General features: G+C 53.2%; 3 protein-coding genes across 5 annotated transcripts; all 3 read right to left on the reverse strand.

Moving 5' to 3' along the window:
• Nucleotides 1-1,976: 1,976 nt before the first annotated feature.
• On the reverse strand, nucleotides 1,977-6,153 carry glulb (glutamate-ammonia ligase (glutamine synthase) b). 2 transcript variants are annotated; one of them, XM_086115326.1, is made up of 7 exons: nucleotides 5,288-6,153; nucleotides 4,391-4,573; nucleotides 3,979-4,140; nucleotides 3,596-3,742; nucleotides 3,382-3,509; nucleotides 2,632-2,831; nucleotides 1,977-2,438 (listed from the first exon to the last, which is right to left on the reverse strand). In XM_086115326.1, the coding sequence occupies exons 2-7, from the start codon at nucleotides 4,554-4,556 to the stop codon at nucleotides 2,120-2,122; spliced, it is 1,122 nt and encodes a 373-aa protein (XP_085971452.1). In that variant the 5' UTR covers nucleotides 4,557-4,573; nucleotides 5,288-6,153; the 3' UTR covers nucleotides 1,977-2,119. The 2 variants fall into 2 exon arrangements, with proteins under 2 accessions (XP_085971452.1, XP_085971453.1); XM_086115327.1 differs by lacking the exon at nucleotides 5,288-6,153 and adding an exon at nucleotides 4,681-5,208.
• Nucleotides 6,154-7,094: 941 nt separating this feature from the next.
• On the reverse strand, nucleotides 7,095-10,672 carry med8 (mediator complex subunit 8). Of its 2 annotated transcripts, none has more exons than XM_086115329.1 (7): nucleotides 10,260-10,672; nucleotides 9,166-9,284; nucleotides 8,788-8,932; nucleotides 8,380-8,520; nucleotides 8,045-8,132; nucleotides 7,350-7,589; nucleotides 7,095-7,207 (listed from the first exon to the last, which is right to left on the reverse strand). In XM_086115329.1, exons 1-7 carry the CDS (start codon nucleotides 10,263-10,265, stop codon nucleotides 7,143-7,145), a joined length of 804 nt encoding a protein of 267 aa, XP_085971455.1. In that variant the 5' UTR covers nucleotides 10,266-10,672; the 3' UTR covers nucleotides 7,095-7,142. The 2 variants fall into 2 exon arrangements, with proteins under 2 accessions (XP_085971455.1, XP_085971454.1); XM_086115328.1 differs by having other exon boundaries at nucleotides 9,166-9,287; nucleotides 10,260-10,671.
• A 673-nt stretch (nucleotides 10,673-11,345) lies between these two features.
• aldh9a1a.1 (aldehyde dehydrogenase 9 family, member A1a, tandem duplicate 1) lies at nucleotides 11,346-15,505 on the reverse strand. The gene is made up of 11 exons (XM_086115325.1): nucleotides 15,255-15,505; nucleotides 14,221-14,366; nucleotides 13,744-13,873; nucleotides 13,261-13,395; nucleotides 12,987-13,183; nucleotides 12,751-12,891; nucleotides 12,195-12,383; nucleotides 12,026-12,113; nucleotides 11,808-11,949; nucleotides 11,614-11,726; nucleotides 11,346-11,539 (listed from the first exon to the last, which is right to left on the reverse strand). The coding sequence occupies exons 1-11, from the start codon at nucleotides 15,394-15,396 to the stop codon at nucleotides 11,445-11,447; spliced, it is 1,518 nt and encodes a 505-aa protein (XP_085971451.1). The 5' UTR covers nucleotides 15,397-15,505; the 3' UTR covers nucleotides 11,346-11,444.
• Between the last annotated feature and the right edge of the window lie 1,376 nt (nucleotides 15,506-16,881).

The following is a 16,881-nucleotide window of genomic DNA, read 5'->3' on the forward strand; positions in this document are numbered from 1 at the left end:
AGTCCGTCACTGAGACAGACCCATGACAGCAGACGCTATCAAGAGCACTCTCACATTTACACGTTTAATAGCACTCTCCTTAGTTTGTAAGGTGTAGGCAGGGATTACATTTAGATTTTATATGCACGTGTAAATGGTTTAAAACTTCCTTTCTTTATATATCTTGTTTAATCATAAAGTGCATTACTATATTTTTCAATACCAATTACTTGTTAAAGTTTGTACAAGCAATGGGATCGGTTGCAATGCATATATGTGAATGATAAAAGTCAATTGCACATTTGTTTCAGGAAATGTAAGGTGCTTCATGAAATGTTTTGTTAAAGATACCTTCATTAAATTTCAACATTTTCCAAATGTTCTTGTGCTTCTTTACACCAAAACAAAGGAAAGACATACTGTTTTGGTTGTTTATGGCAAAGTATGGAATCATTTTAATGGTCCGGCCCACTTGACATCTACCGAGGCCGTATGTGGCCCACCATGTGAAATGAGTTTGACACCAGTGATGTATAGTAAGGCGTTTTTACCCGGAAAAAAACAACCATGTACAGAAAGGCGTTTTTCGCCGGAAAAAAACGACCATGTATAATAAGGCGTTTTTACCCGGAAAAAAACCACCATGTATATTAAGGTGTTTTTACCCGGAAAAAAACGACCATGTATATTAAGGTGTTTTTGGACGAAATTTTTAGCCGAAAAAAACGACCTTGTATAGTAGGGCGTTTTTAGCCGAAAAAAAACAACCATGTATATGAAGGTGTTTTTACCCGGAAAAAAACCACCATGTATATTAAGGTGTTTTTAGCCGAAAAAAACCGACCATGTATAGTAAGGCGTTTTTACCCGGAAAAAAACGACCATGTATATTAAGGTGTTTTTGGACGAAATTTTTAGCCGAAAAAAACGACCATGTATAGTAGGGCGTTTTTAGCCGGAAAAAAACGACCATGTATAGTAAGGCGTTTTTAGCCAGAAAAAAAACACGACCATGTATAGTAAGGCGTTTTTAGCCGGAAAAAAAACGACCATGTATAGTAAGGCGTTTTTACCAGGAAAAAAACGACCATGTATAGTAAGGTGTTTTTGGACGAAATTTTTAGCCGAAAAAAACGACCATGTATAGTAAGGCGTTTTTAGCCGAAAAAAAACGACCATGTATAGTAAGGCGTTTTTAGCCGAAAAAAAAGACCATGTATTGTAAGCCATTTTAGCCGAAAAAAAACGACCATGTATAGTAAGGCGTTTTTAGCCGAAAAAAACGACCATGTATAATAAGGCGTTTTTACCCGGAAAAAAAACGACCATGTATATTAAGGTGTTTTTGGACGAAATTTTTCGCCGGAAAAAAACGACCATGTATAATAAGGCGTTTTTACCCGGAAAAAAACCACCATGTATATTAAGGTGTTTTTACCCGGAAAAAAACCACCATGTATATTAAGGTGTTTTTAGCCGAAAAAAACCGACCATGTATAGTAAGGCGTTTTTACCCGGAAAAAAACGACCATGTATATTAAGGTGTTTTTACCTGGAAAAAACCCACCATGTATATTAAGGTGTTTTTACCCGAAAAAAAACCGACCATGTACAGAAAGGCGTTTTTAGCCGGAAAAAGCGCCTTACTGTACATGGTGGTTTTTTCCAGCTAAAAACGGCTCATCGTTCACTTCAAGGAGCCGAGTGTACGTGCCGTGTCTGCCCCAGAGCTGGGCCAGACCAATTTTGCTGACTGGGAAAATAAAAGCAAGTGCCCGCTGATCCACAAACCCACGCTCGACACTTCACATGCGGTCATGATAAAATCGCACAAGTATGGATATCACAGAAGATATCGGTAGACGCATGTAAAAATCTCGGCCGTATTTGTGTGCTAAATTTTAAGACAATTCTCTCCCCGTAGACTTACTCGTCCCTCAGGAGAGGGACGCAACAACGCAAACACTACATTCTCGTTCTCATTACGACATTTCTCATTTGGACGAGAAAGTGCAGACAGCACATTTATTCAAGAACAGAAGTCAGTCAAAATGTCCACGAGGAAGGAAGTACCAAAGTCGAAAAGGTCTCATCACAACCGTCGCCGGCGGGTCGCGTGTTCACGAGGGCGTCGCGTCGATCATTGGCTGTAATCCGCAGGCTCCTCCCCCTCCTCCTTCAACAGGCAGGTTCGTACCAGGGCCTCGGTGACCGCGTACGGATCGCAGTTGGCGGAAGGGCGGCGGTCCTCAAAGTAGCCCTTTTGTTCCTCGCCCACGGCCCGCGGGATGCGGATGCTGGAACCGCGATCGGCCAGGCCGGCAGAGAACTGGTCAATTTTGGAGGTCTCGTGGTGACCGGTCAGGCGCCGAGCATTGTCTCGACCGCCCTTGGGATCGTAGGCGCGGATGTGGTAGCGGTGACGCTTGGCCAGACGCTCGATGGCCGCCTCGATCACCCTGAGCACATAATGGGGGGGGAGACAAGAAGCGGCATTTTACATCCCGTTTCGAACCGACGACAGAAGGTTCGATTCCGCTCCCGAGTCAAGGTTCCGGTCCTGAGGCGAGGGAAGGTTCTACTCCCCCAGAGAGCGGCCTCAGAAAAGTTGCCGTCTCAAGTGTCGCAAGAATGCTCTCGTGCGCTACTCACTCGAGTCCTCCTTCCTGCCTCATGTCCTGCGTGCTAAAGTTGGTGTGGCACCCGGCTCCGTTCCAGTTTCCCGCGATGGGCTTGGGGTCGAAGGACGCGATCAAGCCGAAGTCTTCGCACACTCGATGCAGGATGTAGCGAGCCATCCACAGGTGGTCCCCCATGGCGACGCCCTCGCACGGCCCCACCTGGAACTCCCACTGCAAAGGTAGCACCACACATGCAAGTCATTGTCACTAACTCAGGGGTGGGCAATTATTTTTTGCATAGGGCCACACGAGAACCGGAAAATATTATGGATGGCCGGATCAAAAGGGTGAACTAAATTCGACAGAATATTAATTGGATTTCTTTATTTAAAAAGCAGTATTTTGCATTTTTTGGCACGTTTTTCAGACTTTAAGAGTACATTATTCCGTCGTATCCAACGGGATTTGCTTGACTTGGCGCTACTGCGGGCTTCCGTATCGTCTCCCCCTTCCTCCCTATGCTCTGCAACTTCAAGTAACTGTGCCACCTAACGTTGAAATGCCTGTCATTACAAGTCCAAATGAAATGAATGCAGTCGTTGACATCGAACCTTAATTGTGTACCAACCTTCGGCGGGCCGGATTAAAAAGACCAACGGGCCGGATTTGGCCCGCGGGCCGTAGTTTGCCCACCCCTGCACTAACTCTTTTAGATGAACCACATCAAACGCTTCAAACGGCCACACGCACACGCACACGCGCCGACGCACACGTCCAGTACCTGCGCCGGCATGACCTCCGCATTGGTGCCGCAGATTTTCACGCCGGCGTACAAGCAGGCTCGGTAGTGAGCTTCAACCGCGTCGCGTCCGTACGCTTTGTCGGCGCCCACGCCGCAGTAGTAGGGACCTGGGGGGGGGGGGGGGGAGCAAGGCAATGACCGGTTGCGGGCGGCAAACGGCACGGGAGGAGCCTGCAGGCGGCGGGCGGCTCACCTTGGGGTCCCGGGAAGCCGTTGCGAGGCCATCCGAACGGGTGTCCGTCGCTGTCCAGCAGCGTGTACTCCTGCTCCATCCCGAACCAGGGGCGCTCCTTCTCCACCAAGCTCATGATGCGACGACACCCGTCCCGAAGATTGGTCTCTGACGGGGGGCGGGGCCGAGATCAGAGCGGGCGACGCGAGAGCCGCCGCCGGCATTTTTCTTTCTTCTCGCGAGGCCGCACTCGAGAGCTCGCAAACAAATTCCACCGACGCGCGGAAAGGAGGACTTCTCTCGGGACGAGCCCTCGTCCTTGGACCCCGAGCATCTTTCTCCGCGGACGACGCCCGTGTCTCGGGACTACGAGATTCCCGTAGCGAGCCTTTCGGCGATCGTACCTGCGGGTTGCTTGTTGTACTTGAGCACCTCGCACAGGACCAGCTTGTTGGGGTCTTTCCTGAAGGGATCTCGGAACATGGCCGCCGGGATCAGGAGCATGTCGCTGTTGGAGCCTTCCGACTGGTATGTGCTGCAGCCGTCAAAGTTCCACTCGGGAGCATCTGACGCGCGTCCGTCGTTTTCATGCAACGTCAAATCACCCGTGAGTATGACCTCCCCGTTTTCCGTATTTATCGTCGGCGCGCTACATCAAAGTCTCCGAGTTGGCGCCACGCCTGTAACTCCCGAGCTCGCGCGGTCAAGGAATCCTAAATGCATTTGCGCAGCGTCCGGTCCGAGAAGCCCCCGTTTGCGATGCCCGCGAGGCATCGCCGCATGCTTGTTGCGCTCGCGGCGGCGGCGGGGACTCACCTCGGAGGCTTTTGAGTTCCCGGTCCAGGGTGCGCGTCTTGGAGCGGAGTCCTTCTCCGGAGCCGTCGATCCAGACGTACGTGGCCTGGACCTCGTCTCCCTGGGGGAGATCCAGGTACTGCTGCTTGACCGTCTTGTTCAGCTTGGCGCTCGCGGCGACCGACATGCTCGCAGCTCAGCTGCCTGCCGGGGGGAGGAGAAGAACAACAAAGACGATGAGGAGGAGGTGAAGGAGTGTTGTCGCTCGCGCTCATTCTTGCCCCGTCCGCGGCTCGCGCGGGTTTTTGTACTCGTGCTCGCCGCCTTCCCGTTGACCCCCCCACGTGACGAGCGACAGCAGCCCATCCAGAAGAAAAGAGTCCAAACGTCTCCGCGCGCGCCGGTGACGCGCTGCTTGCAGGCGCGCGCCCGCCCGCGTCACCGTCAAGCGATCAATCGACGCGAGTCCGCGCGCGTGGGCGCTCGAACGGCGCCGCCTGGTGGACACGAGGGGAACCGAGGCGGCGTGACCTTCGGCGGTCGCATACGTCGAGAAATCGCGCTTCATTTTGGGGAAGTGACACGCGAATTGTTTCGTTGGGGGTTTTTTTTCTTTTCTTGGGAGCTGATTGAACAAGATGTTAGCTTGCTAGCGTGCAAGCGGGTGAGACTAAATGAAAGGTCGCGTGCTGCTGACTCGGCCGAGTCCCGAAAGTATTTCGACGTGTCACCGACGTGACGTTGGACGATTCGCGCGAGAGCGCGTGACGTGCGAAGGCGCAAACTAGCTGGCGTCGTGGCATCGACGGAAAGACTCGAGAGAGGATGTGCCGATGTGTCGAGCGACGGGAAGGTCCGACCGACGACTCGCGGTCTCGGATTCGGCCGAGCGCCAATGATGGCCGATTGTCCGCTCACCCATGAAGCGGCTAGCGAGGTCCCCGCGCGACGTGCGAGCTTGCTCTGAATCGGCCAACTCGACTCGGAACTTTGTCTTTCGACGAACGACCGGCAGGACAGCGGGCCAATTCGTTCCCCTCGCTCATTCAAATCGCGGTGCCGCGCCGCCGAGAGAACGCGACGGCCGGCGTCACGCGCACGCCGGCCTGCGGACCAGTGCGTCGGGCCGTGGTGACGTCACCGCCCGCTTTAGTTCGGTGCGGCCCGCAACCGGTGCGTGCGCGCGCTTGTGACGTCCTGAGCCCGACGTCACACGTTGACGCCGAGAACGTGGGACGCTGTTCGCCTTTGTCATCGGCGTGCGGCGCTGCTCCGTGACTGACGTCAAGTGCCACAGGGTGGCGCCGTTGTTCCACCTTTTTTTTTACATTTGCCGTTTCAGGATTTCACGGTGTGAGTGCGCGCGTGCATGGTTGTTCGTCTCTGTGTGCCCTGCGATTGGCTGGCAACTGGTTCAGGGTGTCCCCCGCCTACTGCCCGAAGATGGCTGGGATAGGCTCCGGCACCCCCCGCGACCCTAGTGAGGATCAAGCGGTTCGGAAAATGGATGGATGGATGGACGACATGAATTCCTTTTTGCAATCACCGTTTCCGTTTTGCAAAACATGCGGAATTTTACTTTCATGGGACTTCGTGGACTCGCGAAAAAGTAGTTGCCCCCTTCTAAAAATTCTTTTCGATCTTCTGGGGGCTTCCCCACTTTGATGTTTTAGGATCATCAAACAAATGTCAAGAACGGATCAAGAAAACCTCGGTCAACACAAAATGTCACCGGCGCCAGTATCGAGTGGATTGGTTGCCATGACAACTAAAATATTCATTTTGTGAAGGCCTGTTTTCACGCGAACCATCATATTTATGTTTTTCTTTAAATCTCTTCAAGTTGTTATTTGGGATGTTTTCTCGACGATGGTTTCCGGTTCAGGGTCACGTGCGGTGGATGGCGAGGGAGTTCGGGAGAGGGACGACACATACCGTCTGGTCGACTTTATTTTTGATGATCTACTTTCGGTTTAACAAGGTGCACGCGGTGTGCATTTCTTTTTTGCTTATGTCTCGTCAAAGAGATTATTGTAATGTTGATCGTCGTTTGAAATGTGTTCCGCGAATCAAACGTTTTCGGACATCAGTTCGAGGCGTCGTCCTTGACCGGGGAAGATACAATTTGACTTCTTGGGGACGAGGGGTGACTTTTCAAAGCTGCCCGAGCCCGTGTGGGAAACTACCTTGCCCCCTTTTTTGATCCCAATTTGACTGCGGCTATTATGGCGGCCGCGGTTTTTTTTTTCCTCCGGTTGATTTTCACCGAGCGCCACGACCTCCACAGCTGCTCAATCAACAAATCAGCCAAAGCGCCCCCCCGCAACCCTAGGATGAGGTTAGGATGAGGATGAAGCGGCTCAGAAAATGGATGGATGGACGTTGAGCGAAATCAAAAACGATGTCGGTGTAAAAAGTTGTGATTTGGTGAAAATCTGAAAAATGCCGATGAAAAAGGTTTTCTGTGACATAGTCATATTTTTGGCTGTAAAAAGTCATTGGAACCCTGAGCTCCACACCCTAAACCAGGCTTGAAAGCTTCCTGCTCTTCGATAGCCTCAGCCTATTTACCGAGCCGAACCCTCTGCTCAAGCCAACTCCCAATTCGTTCATCATCAGGAGCGAGGAGGCGCATCGTCTGTCGCGGCGTTTCTGGGCGGAGTCGGGTGATGCGCTAATTGTGTGACATCATAGGGAGGCTGCTGAACGACGACAACAAGGCGACTTGTTTTCCCCCTCATTTAATGGAGCTCGGGCCAAGGCGGGCGGGGTGTCATCTGTAAGGATGCACGGAGGCCGACGCCGACTTGATGTTGGTTTTGATGCCTGGCATCTTGCCTGAAAGCAAACGGGACATTTTCGGAAAAAAGAAAAAATATATATGAAAACACCTTCCGAGCCGAAGCACGGCTTGAAAGGCGACTCCGTGTTCCCGCAAAGCCTCGGCCTTGTCTGATGGCAACAGGAAGCGAGGTCCTACCTGGCTGTCCTTGCTGCTGGGGGGGTCCTCCCAGGGCCCCCTGCTGGCCGGCGGCCCCCATGGTGACCTGCTGCAAGGTGGGGGGCCCGCCGGGCATCAGGGCTCCCGGCGGGCCCGCGTGCCCCGCCGCCGCCGAGCCGCCGGGGGGGCGGCACTTGGACAGGCCCTTGCCGAAGGCCACCGCCCCCACCAGCGCGCTGGTGTCGGCCGGGTTGAACCAACATTTGTTCTGGCGCAGGGCTGAAGGACGAGAAAAAAAAAAACAGCGACCAGTTACCGCAAGAAAAAAAAAAAGGGGGGGGGGGGCAACGACGGCATCGAAAGCCCACTCGCTTTCCTCGGTTCCACCCTCCTCCCTGATTTCTGCCACAGCCCTCTTTCTTTTTTCCCTTGGTTCTTTCCATTCCCGCCTTCTTCCTTCCTCTTTTCCGTCCCCCCTCCCTTCCTACTTCCGTTGCTTTCTTTCCCCCTTGCCCGTCTTCCGTCCTCGCTTGCCTCTTTGCATCCGTCACGCCTTCCTTCGGTTCCTTCCATGGTCCCCCCCCCCCCCCCCTTCTCCTTTCCTGCCCTCAATCGCTCACCCCTGCAAAAGTGGCCAATCTTTTCCACGGGACTTTCCGGGAAAGGATTGGCTTATTGATGAGGTTGACAGCCGGCAGTGGGGAAAATGAACGGTCGCCGACGAGGCCACTCACCCGCGCTTTCAGCGTCTCGCTCGTCTCTCGGGTTGCTGAGTTTCTCCAGCAGGTTGGAACACAACTTGTTCAGAGTCTGGATTTGTTTCTGCAAGGTGGGGGGGAGGAAATCAAAGCGTCACGGAAGAGCAAATGAGGGACGAAGGGAAGAAGGAGCGAGGAAAAGAGAAAGGGCTGTCAGCAGCATGGAAGGGAAGGAATGAGGAGTGGAGGCGGGGAGGGGGGGGGGGGCAAAGAGCATCAAGGAAGGAAGACGGGAGGATGGGTTGGGCAACTCGGAAGCAGGGCAGGACGTGAGGGTAGGAAAGAAGCTAGGGAAGCGTACGCGCGCCCACCTGCGCCACTTCGGGCCCGACGCGCGCGGCCTCGATGCTGAGCAGCTTCTCCTGCTCCTCCACTTCGGGGTCGGGTTTGGTGCGCAGGTAATCGGGGACGATCTCGTGGCTGAAGACCGGCACGCGCTGCTCCGTCACTTTCTGAGCACGACGACAACAAAAAACACGCTTTTTTGGGGGGTTTTGTGGCCCACCCGGATCGGCCCACCAGGACAAATCCTGCCGCAGCTCAGGCGGTCGGATTTTGAGCCAACGATTCCGAAGGCAGCGATTCAGCATCATTCGATGGAACAAATTTGGAGACAAGACGCCGGCGATTCTCGATGCTCGGCGACGGGCGACTCCTACGAGTGCCCCGCCCAGCAAGCCGAGCTCGCCTCGCCGTTCAGTTCGGCCCGGCCGTCTCACCGCCAAGTCGTCGTCGCGGTCTTGAGAGAGCAGCAGCGGGATGATGAGCTGGTTCCGGAACGACGGCGTCTTCTCGTTCTTCAGCAGCTTGTTGATGGTGTTGAGCTGACCCGACAGCAGAGCAAAGTTGTCCAGCACCGACGGCCTGAGGAGGCGCACAAGCGGGCACAGGCGCGAGCGAGCTCAGCGCTAACACGTCTCGAAGGAAACGACATGGGCCGGCCGGCAAAACTTTCGGGTTTTTGTCCCGATGGATCATGGTGCCGCCGTGGCTCTCCTTGCCCGCGGGCAAGGGCGCCACCGCGCCCTCTCGGCAACGTTTGCTTTCTCGCTTGTCTCGAGCGCCGGCACGTCTGAGGCCCAAAGTAGCTTTCTCACCACGTGAGTCGCTCGTACTCGTTCTCCAGCTTGAAGATGAAGGAGTGCAGGGCGTTCTTCACGTGCGCCACTTGCGTGATGAGCGACTCCAGCGAGGCCTCCAGGTGCTTCTCTTCGCGCTGCTGCAACCAAACCGCACGCGCGCACACAAACGCAAATGGGGGTCAGTTACGTTGAAATGATGATTATTCCAATTATCCATTCATTTGTTCAACAATATGTCCGTTCATCAATAAATTGGATTCAAAACGAAAAAGAACCAAAACTTCAAAACGGGACATTACTTGGAACCGACAGTGCGGAAACGGCGCCGATATAAATTGATGCTTCGGTTCACTGGAAAATTGGCACAAAACCTAGACCGTTGTCTTCCCAAAGTAAAAGCAAGTCTTCATTTGAAAAAACAAAACAATAACAACAACAACAACAACGACCCCCCCCCCCCCCCACAAAGCTAGTCAGTCTGCCTTCACACAGAGCTACGGAAAACAGACGATATACACCGTTCAGCTTTTGGACAATCCAAGTTCAACAAGGTCATTAAGCAATTAATAGAGAATCAAAACAGTGGTGGCCAATTAATCTGCTCATCGATAAGATGGCGATTATTTAATCAACTCATTTTATTTCTTATTATTTTGTTGATATTGTCTTTTTGATGCAGTTCAGTATCTTTAGCTGTGTGTGTTTTCAATGCACTGCATGATTTTTTCTGAAATGTCATCTGTGCCGTATGTTGCACGTCGAGCATATTCGACAATCAAGCTGACTTGACTTTTTAGTGCATTGCACTTTTCGGCGCGACTTGGTGTCGGCAGTATTTGACGAAATGCAACTATGCCCCCCTGGTGCGCAGTCCAGTTTTCCATTTTAGTAAGCGCCCGACTTTCTGATGGCTTGATCGGCCGGTCATCGATGCCTTAGCCTTAGCGGCTAACGCTCACCGCCCCAACAGCCAACGAACGGTCGCAGAGCCTCCGGGAGAAAACCCCCAACACAAAGACTCGCAAACCGAACCTGAAGTCACATCTTGAAAAGCTCAAACGTGGGCCTTGAAACAGACAAAAGTTGCTATTCCATCTGCGTCCACTCACCTGCATCGTCAAGACGAAAGGTTTTGGTTTTCTTTTTTCCGGCCTTCTTCTTCTTCTCTTCAATGGCGCCCCATTACCGCCACCTTCTGGAATGGAGTGCGGATCATCATGTCATACGTCATAGCGCAACTTCCCATTTGAACCAAAGACCATCTCTCCCTGGTGCCGACTTGGGCCCCCAACCAGTGGCGGTTCAGGGGGGGGGGGCAACGGGGGCCAGTGCCGCTGTAGCACCGATTCTGGCCCCCCCCCCGAGCGTAGATTACGCAGTCGTGCCGAGTCGCCGACGTGAAAGGTGGAACCAAAGTGCGTGATTTAACATTCTAGTCGGACCCTTTAGTGCGCTGCGCCACTTAAAAATGAGCGGGAAAATGAGAAGCAGTCCGCAGAGAAGGAAATTACCACGACACGAGTGCTATTTGCGTCTGTGTGCGCGCGCGCGTGTGCGTATGTAACTTTTTTAGTCTCCCTTTTTATTTTTATTTAACAGGATCAATATATAAGACATTGCCTTTTAAAATTTGGATAATTATATGCATGTAAAACATCTAGCTTCAGTGTATTTGCAATTTTTGTCCCCGGCAGGCTGGTACCATATCATCCCCTGGCTTGAATATTCTCAACAGATGGACACGGCGTATTGTTACGCTTGCAGACATTTTAGCCCTCCTAATACTGTTTTTTTCTCATCACTGTAATGTTATGACTACAATTTCAAAGTCTGAAGAAATAAAAAGTCAAATAAGATTTCGAATCCGTCTTTTTAGCCCTGGGTTGAATGTGCCCCCCCATCAAAACGTTCCTCGCTGCCCATCTTTAAACCTTGCGCTAAAACTTGTTTTTAATTGTCTTTTGAGTCAGCGTGGGACTTGAGTGTAATTTTACTGCCGTTTACACCGCGTTTGTTATTCGTCTTATTTTTGCTCCGCGCACAGCGCTTTGCAAACAGCGGTGGCCGTTTCCAAGTGCTCTGCAAATACGGTCGAGTTGATTCGTCTCGTTCGAAGTCACCCGGGTCCAAAGTCCAGCTCACCCCCCCCCCCCCCCCCAAGTGAGGACACGCCACGGAAGATAAAACGGGGCGGCTGGAGGAGGAAAAACGTGCGGTGACGGCTTTATTGAGCAAGTTTGAGCTGAATTGTGAAAAGTGAAGCCGGTGCAAGCTCGGCGGGGCCAAGTGCGGATTCAGAAGAGACTCTCCACGTCGCCCATTTCCACCACCACCGTCTTCAGCTGCGAGTAGTACTCGATGGTCACCTGACCGTTCTCGCGCCCGAAACCTGCCTCAAACAAAAAAAAAAAAGAACCGGTTGGCGGAAAGACAGTTTTGGTGTTCGCATTGAAAGCAGCCCACCTGACATCTTGTATCCTCCGAAGGGCACCTCCACGGAGCTGATGTTGTAATTGTTGATGTAGCACGTTCCCGCCTCCAGTTTCTCGGCCACCCGGTGAGCTCGCGAGATGTCTCTGAGGGACGAAGGAGGAGAACGTTTGGCGGCGAGAGCGCCCGCCCGCCCGCCCCCCGGAGCCGCGACGCTAGGCCGTCACCTGGTGAAGACCCCGGAGGCCAGTCCGTAGGTGGTGTCGTTGGCCCGCCGCAGAACCTCCTCCTCCGTGTCGAACGGCAGCACCGACATGACGGGTCCGAAGATCTCCTCCTTCACGCACGTCATGTCGTCCCTGCAGTTGTCTGCGGCAAAGGACCAGGTCAAGAAAGACGCGAGCGCACCGCCGAGCCTCGATGGGCTGCCTAGCTCGAAGCTCACCCAGTACGCAGGGCGACATGAAGTATCCTTCCTTGAGTTTGGGGTCGGCGGGCACCAGAGGTTCGCCGCCGCAGAGCACCTTGGCTCCCTGCGACAACACCGCCGCGCCAGATGTTTAGCGTCAGGGCCGGCCCGAGCGCGGCGCGGGCTTCGACTTCTCGCTCCTCACTTGTTCCTCGGCCTGTTTGACAAAAGCCAGGACCTTCTCCAGCTGCGGCTTGCTGATGAGCGCTCCCATGCGGGTCCGGTCCAGCAGGGGGTCCCCCACCGCGATGGCCTTGGTCCTGCTGACCACCTTCTCCAGGAATTGCGTCAGGATGTCCCTCTGCACAAACACCCTGGTCCCGTTGCAGCACACCTGCGGCCGCCAAAGTCCCGCGATGACAACAAGAACTTTGAAAAGGAGCGCGACCACAAGCCCAGAACCCATAGCGTACGGGAAAAATCAAGCACCCTGAACGAGAAGTCCACCAAAAACAGCGGGCGCAACTTCAGCCAGAAGTCGAAGCAAAAATAGAGCAACGGCAACTCGTGCGACATCATTTTGACAAATTGTCACAAGTAGAAAAGCCAGCAGCGGAAGCGCGGCCGCAAGAAGACAAGAACTACAAAGCGTTGAGCTAAAACTCCGAGACTAAAGCGGAAGCCAGGAGAACTGCAAGGGCGGCGGTCAGCCGTTGGCGCAAAGCTTTTACGGGTGCCGGCCGGCCCGCCGAGGCGCTCACCTGCCCTTGAGTGAGGAAGTTGGCCATGAGGGCCCCCTTGACGGCGTTGTCCAGCTCGCAATCGTTGAAGATGATCAGGGGCGACTTGCCGCCGAGCTCCAGCGTCACCGGCTTGACGCCCCGGGCCGACATCTCCATCACCTGGAAGGCCGGAGGACTCGGACTCGGCATCCCGACCGCAATTCTCGACCCCCCCCCCCCCGCAGCGCAAGCTCCCTTCCCGTCGGCGGCGTTACCTTCTTGCCGGTGGGCACGCTGCCTGTAAAGGACACCTTGGCCACCTCAGGGTGCTGGCACAGCAACGTTCCGGTTTGGGCGCCCCCTTGCACCACGCAGAAGAGTCCTCGGGGCACTCCGGCCTCCTGGTAGATCTCGGCCAGTACCACGGCGGTGACGGGCGTCAAGGGGGACGGCTTGAACACCATGGCGTTGCCTGACCGACGAGGCCAAAGGTCACGCGGCGCCTCTTGCGAGCGGCGCGGGGGCGGGGCCAAACGTTCGCCGACTGACCGCAAGCCAACGCGGGAGCAGACTTGACCACGGCGATCTGGAAGGGGTAGTTCCAGGCACCGATGCCCACGCACACGCCCAGGGGCTCCCGGCGGGTGTACGCAAAAGCGCCGCCGGGAAGCTGGATGTGCTGACCTGGGCGGAGCCACAAACGCCACTTTTGTCATTCTCACTTCCGCTCCTTTCATCGGGACATATTGCGCAACGACTAAATTCCTCGCCCATTTTTGGATTGCTTTTCGTTCTTCTTGGGCTTCTTTTCCAGTTCCGGTTCCACTTCAAATCCCGGCTATCAGTTCTCTCTAGTTCTAAGCGCGGTGGTTGGTCAACTTCTTCTTTTCGGTAGCTCTCGTTGCTATGCTTATTCTTAGCGTTCTAGTTCTGGCCCTCTCTCAAATCGCGCTTCATCCAATTGTCGTCGCAGAGGGGTGAAGGTCGATGCGCCAAGTAGTCGCTTCGTCCCGTGCAGCCTCGTAGACCCACCTGCCATGGTGGAGGACAGTCCGGCGTAGAACTCAATACACTGACAGCACCAGTCGATGTCCGCCAGAGCTTCGGTGATGGACTTCCCGTTGTTGATCACCTCCAACTTGGCGATCTTCTCCCGCCGCTCCTGAACATAAAGGTCAATTCAATTCCGTTTCATTTCAGATCGTGTTTGAAAGGAGGGTGGAAAGCGTCGCTCGCTCGCACGGAAAGGAAACGGGCTTATTGTTTGAAATCGTGGTCCGAGTAAGGTCGGAGCTTCCCAGGAAATGCTGTCAAACCAGGGTTTGAGGGCAGACGGTTTGGCTTTCTTCAAATCAAGATTTGACTTTTTTTGCAGTACAACGTCTCCACCTGCAGGAGACAACTTCCTTGTGGCAAACCAAAACCAAAGGATTGTGATCCCAGGGAGGACGAAGGAGGCGGGGAGGCCCGCGTTCACGGGTAACATCTTTGTCTTTTACGGCGTCTCACTCTGATGATGCGAGCGGCCTCCTGCATGACACGCGCCCGCTCCATGCCCGCCATCTTGCTCCACCGGACGTAGGCGCCGCGAGCGCTCTTGACGGCCGAGTCCACCTCATCGGAGCCGCACGGGGTCAACTGACACAGCACGCGGCCTACGCGCAGAGCAAAGTGCACAATCAGCACATTCTTCAATTGTTTTGAGGTCAGCGGGAACAAAAGGCGTTGGGAGGGCGGCAGGGGAGGGAAGGCGGCCGTTGTGCAACAACTTCATGAACCTTGATCCCAACAGACGCCGCCTCGAGTGCTGAATCACACGTCAGCATTCCCACCATGTTGAAAGCGTCAAAGAAACGTTCTGCTCCAACACGGCCGCGTAAGGAATTATCCACTCATTCCCTAAAAACATTTGGATCTCTTTTATGACCCAATCTTCAACTAAAACCGGTGTTGTTTTGCCCCCCCGATTATAATAAGCGTCAACTACTTGCAGATTTTAGTTCATTGTGTTCGGGCCCGTTCTCTATTGCCACTAGAGTCCACTAGACTCCCGAGTCACAACACCGTAACAAAGGTTTTTATCTAGTGCACTTGATAACTGATAACCCAACTAGCCCAATTCAGCGACAAGGGAACCGGGACTGAGATAACGACTGCAAACGCAGTTTACTGCCTTCAGAACCATTCACTCATTCCCTACTTCTTGGTCACTACAGAGCAGAAGACTGGATTGCTGTCGTTGGAAGACAGCCCCCCCAAATAACTTGAGTTTTTATACAGTACATATATAGTTCGCGCCAAAGTCAAGCAAAATATAGAGCTACACATGATAAGTTTTATTGAAGGACTGAGTGAACGATTCCAAACACAAGCACGTTCACCCATCGCGCCACGACGCCACATCCAATCTGGCGGAGACGACGACGTACGCTTCTACGCTCTCGGCGGTGTCTACCTCAATATGGCGACGGACGTATATGTCGCAACACAAGACCTGTTCGCGCGCGCGTGTGTGTGCGTGTGCGTGAGCGTAGCCCACGAACCAGTAGCGGGCTCGTAAACGGGCTCGGCGGTCGCCCCCGCTCGAGGCGCCACTCGTTCGCCGTCCCAGAAGTTGAGGTTGTCGCTGAGCAGCAGACTGCCGGTGGAGGCGGCGCCCATGGCGAACAGACTGGAATGGGCCATGCTGCGGTTCGGGAAGAAGCACCGTTCGGAGCTTGCTGACTGCGACTGAAGGCGGGGTCGCTCGACAGACGGACGCTAGGCCAACAAGTGAAAGCTAAAGCTAGAGCGGCCTTATTTAGCCGCCGACGCCCACAAAGTCACGCCCCCTCAAGCCCCGCCTCTCTAAAAAAATCGACGACGAATCGTTTAACTGGATCGCTTTGCGACTACAGTATTAGTTTGTCCACAAAGACGCTGTTTTGTGTTGGAATTCTTCACTCATAAACGTGCCGAGTCGTGATTGGACGACATCTTACGTCTCACCCATCCAATTTTAAATAATCCACAAACAAAAGACTAAAACGTGCTGAGGAAATGTGCTTGTTCTGACACCAAATATGAAGAAAAAAAACGGAAGAGAAAAGAATGCTTGAAATAGTTTTAAAAACGCCAAATACATCCGGACAAGCCCCTAAAATGCGATTTTTCTTTTGTCCCTCCCCCGCCCATGACCGAATTGAATCTCAAAACAGTCCAAATAAAAATGTAATTCCTCGAATATGATTTGTTTCATTGCTCTCTCTTGTGACTGTGGGAACTTTGGTTTGAGTAAACGGAACATTTCAAATGAGAATTCTTCTTCATGGAACTTGTGTCCCACAACATGCACGCAACACCGTTCGGGAGATTACAGTGACAAGTATTGTAAACACCAAATAAATCATACCGTTGAGCTAAGATGAGCTAAACAAGACTTTGATCGTTTATGACCTATTATTGGTGAATATGTAGCAGTAAATCACGCAAGTGAAGAGTTCTTTTTCAAGAATTTTGATGTCAAAATGTCCTCCAATTCTGGAAAGACCCCGTTACGTCTCGAGTACGTTTGCAGCTTCCCTGACATGACGGCGCACACGCCAAATAAACCGTTACGTGGGCAGAGATTAACCTTTTATTTTTGGGGGGAGGTACCTAAATGACTGAATAAGTCATATTATAAAATCCAAGAGAGACATTTGAAGAAGAGGGTACTGTGGGCTCACGAGGAGTCGCGGTGCGCTGTAAAAAGTGCCGATAGGTTAGAAGCTAAAATTGCAAAGTGCTTTGTATCGCCGCATAGCGGCCCCCTGGAAAGCATCGCTAAGATTGACGCCAAATTTGAGGAATGAAATTCTCGGGTGATGCTATTTCTCATGATATGTTAGCATCGAGCTCGCAGACACGAGAGCGCAGCCATGCGGTTGGTGGAAATGCACCAAACGCCGCAGTAGTCTTCGTCCCCTGTTGAGTTTTTGAATCGCGGTGAGCCGGGAGCTCGAAGGCAGCCTCCTTGTGGCCCGGGGGTTCGCTTTCTGGCAAACCGCCGCTTGTTGTCAAGTGAGCCCAGTCGAGTTGGCCGCAGTCCACAGTTCACTGCTCGCACCCCAGAAAATATTCCGGGCCAACGTAAACCGTCCCAACACCGACGCGCATCTCCCCGAACGCGTCAAGTCGCGTCGAGGCAGC

This window comes from Hippocampus guttulatus, chromosome 7, assembly GCF_054856545.1.
Source record: "Hippocampus guttulatus isolate MCC_2025c chromosome 7, RoL_Hgut_1.0, whole genome shotgun sequence".
In the NCBI taxonomy this organism is placed as follows: Eukaryota; Metazoa; Chordata; class Actinopteri; order Syngnathiformes; family Syngnathidae; genus Hippocampus; species Hippocampus guttulatus.

What these genes read in the sequence shown, in the direction of transcription:
- glulb (XM_086115326.1), bottom strand. Translation starts at nt 4,556, where the DNA reads ATGTCGGTCGCCGCGAGCGCCAAGCTGAACAAGACGGTCAAGCAGCAG. An exon ending in GTACAACAAGCAACCCGCAG is followed by an intron (nt 3,743 to 3,978) that starts GTACGATCGCCG and finishes GCCCCCCGTCAG; the next exon opens with AGACCAATCTTCGGGACGGG. An exon ending in CGGCTTCCCGGGACCCCAAG is followed by an intron (nt 3,510 to 3,595) that starts GTGAGCCGCCCG and finishes CCCCCCCCCCAG; the next exon opens with GTCCCTACTACTGCGGCGTG.
- aldh9a1a.1 (XM_086115325.1), bottom strand. Translation starts at nt 15,396, where the DNA reads ATGGCCCATTCCAGTCTGTTCGCCATGGGCGCCGCCTCCACCGGCAGT. An exon ending in GCGTGCCCACCGGCAAGAAG is followed by an intron (nt 12,892 to 12,986) that starts GTAACGCCGCCG and finishes CCGGCCTTCCAG; the next exon opens with GTGATGGAGATGTCGGCCCG. An exon ending in TCAAACAGGCCGAGGAACAA is followed by an intron (nt 12,114 to 12,194) that starts GTGAGGAGCGAG and finishes GTGTTGTCGCAG; the next exon opens with GGAGCCAAGGTGCTCTGCGG.
- med8 (XM_086115328.1), bottom strand. An exon ending in ACCGCGACGACGACTTGGCG is followed by an intron (nt 8,521 to 8,787) that starts GTGAGACGGCCG and finishes CGTCGTGCTCAG; the next exon opens with AAAGTGACGGAGCAGCGCGT. An exon ending in GCGAGACGCTGAAAGCGCGG is followed by an intron (nt 7,590 to 8,044) that starts GTGAGTGGCCTC and finishes CTCGTCCTTCAG; the next exon opens with CCCTGCGCCAGAACAAATGT.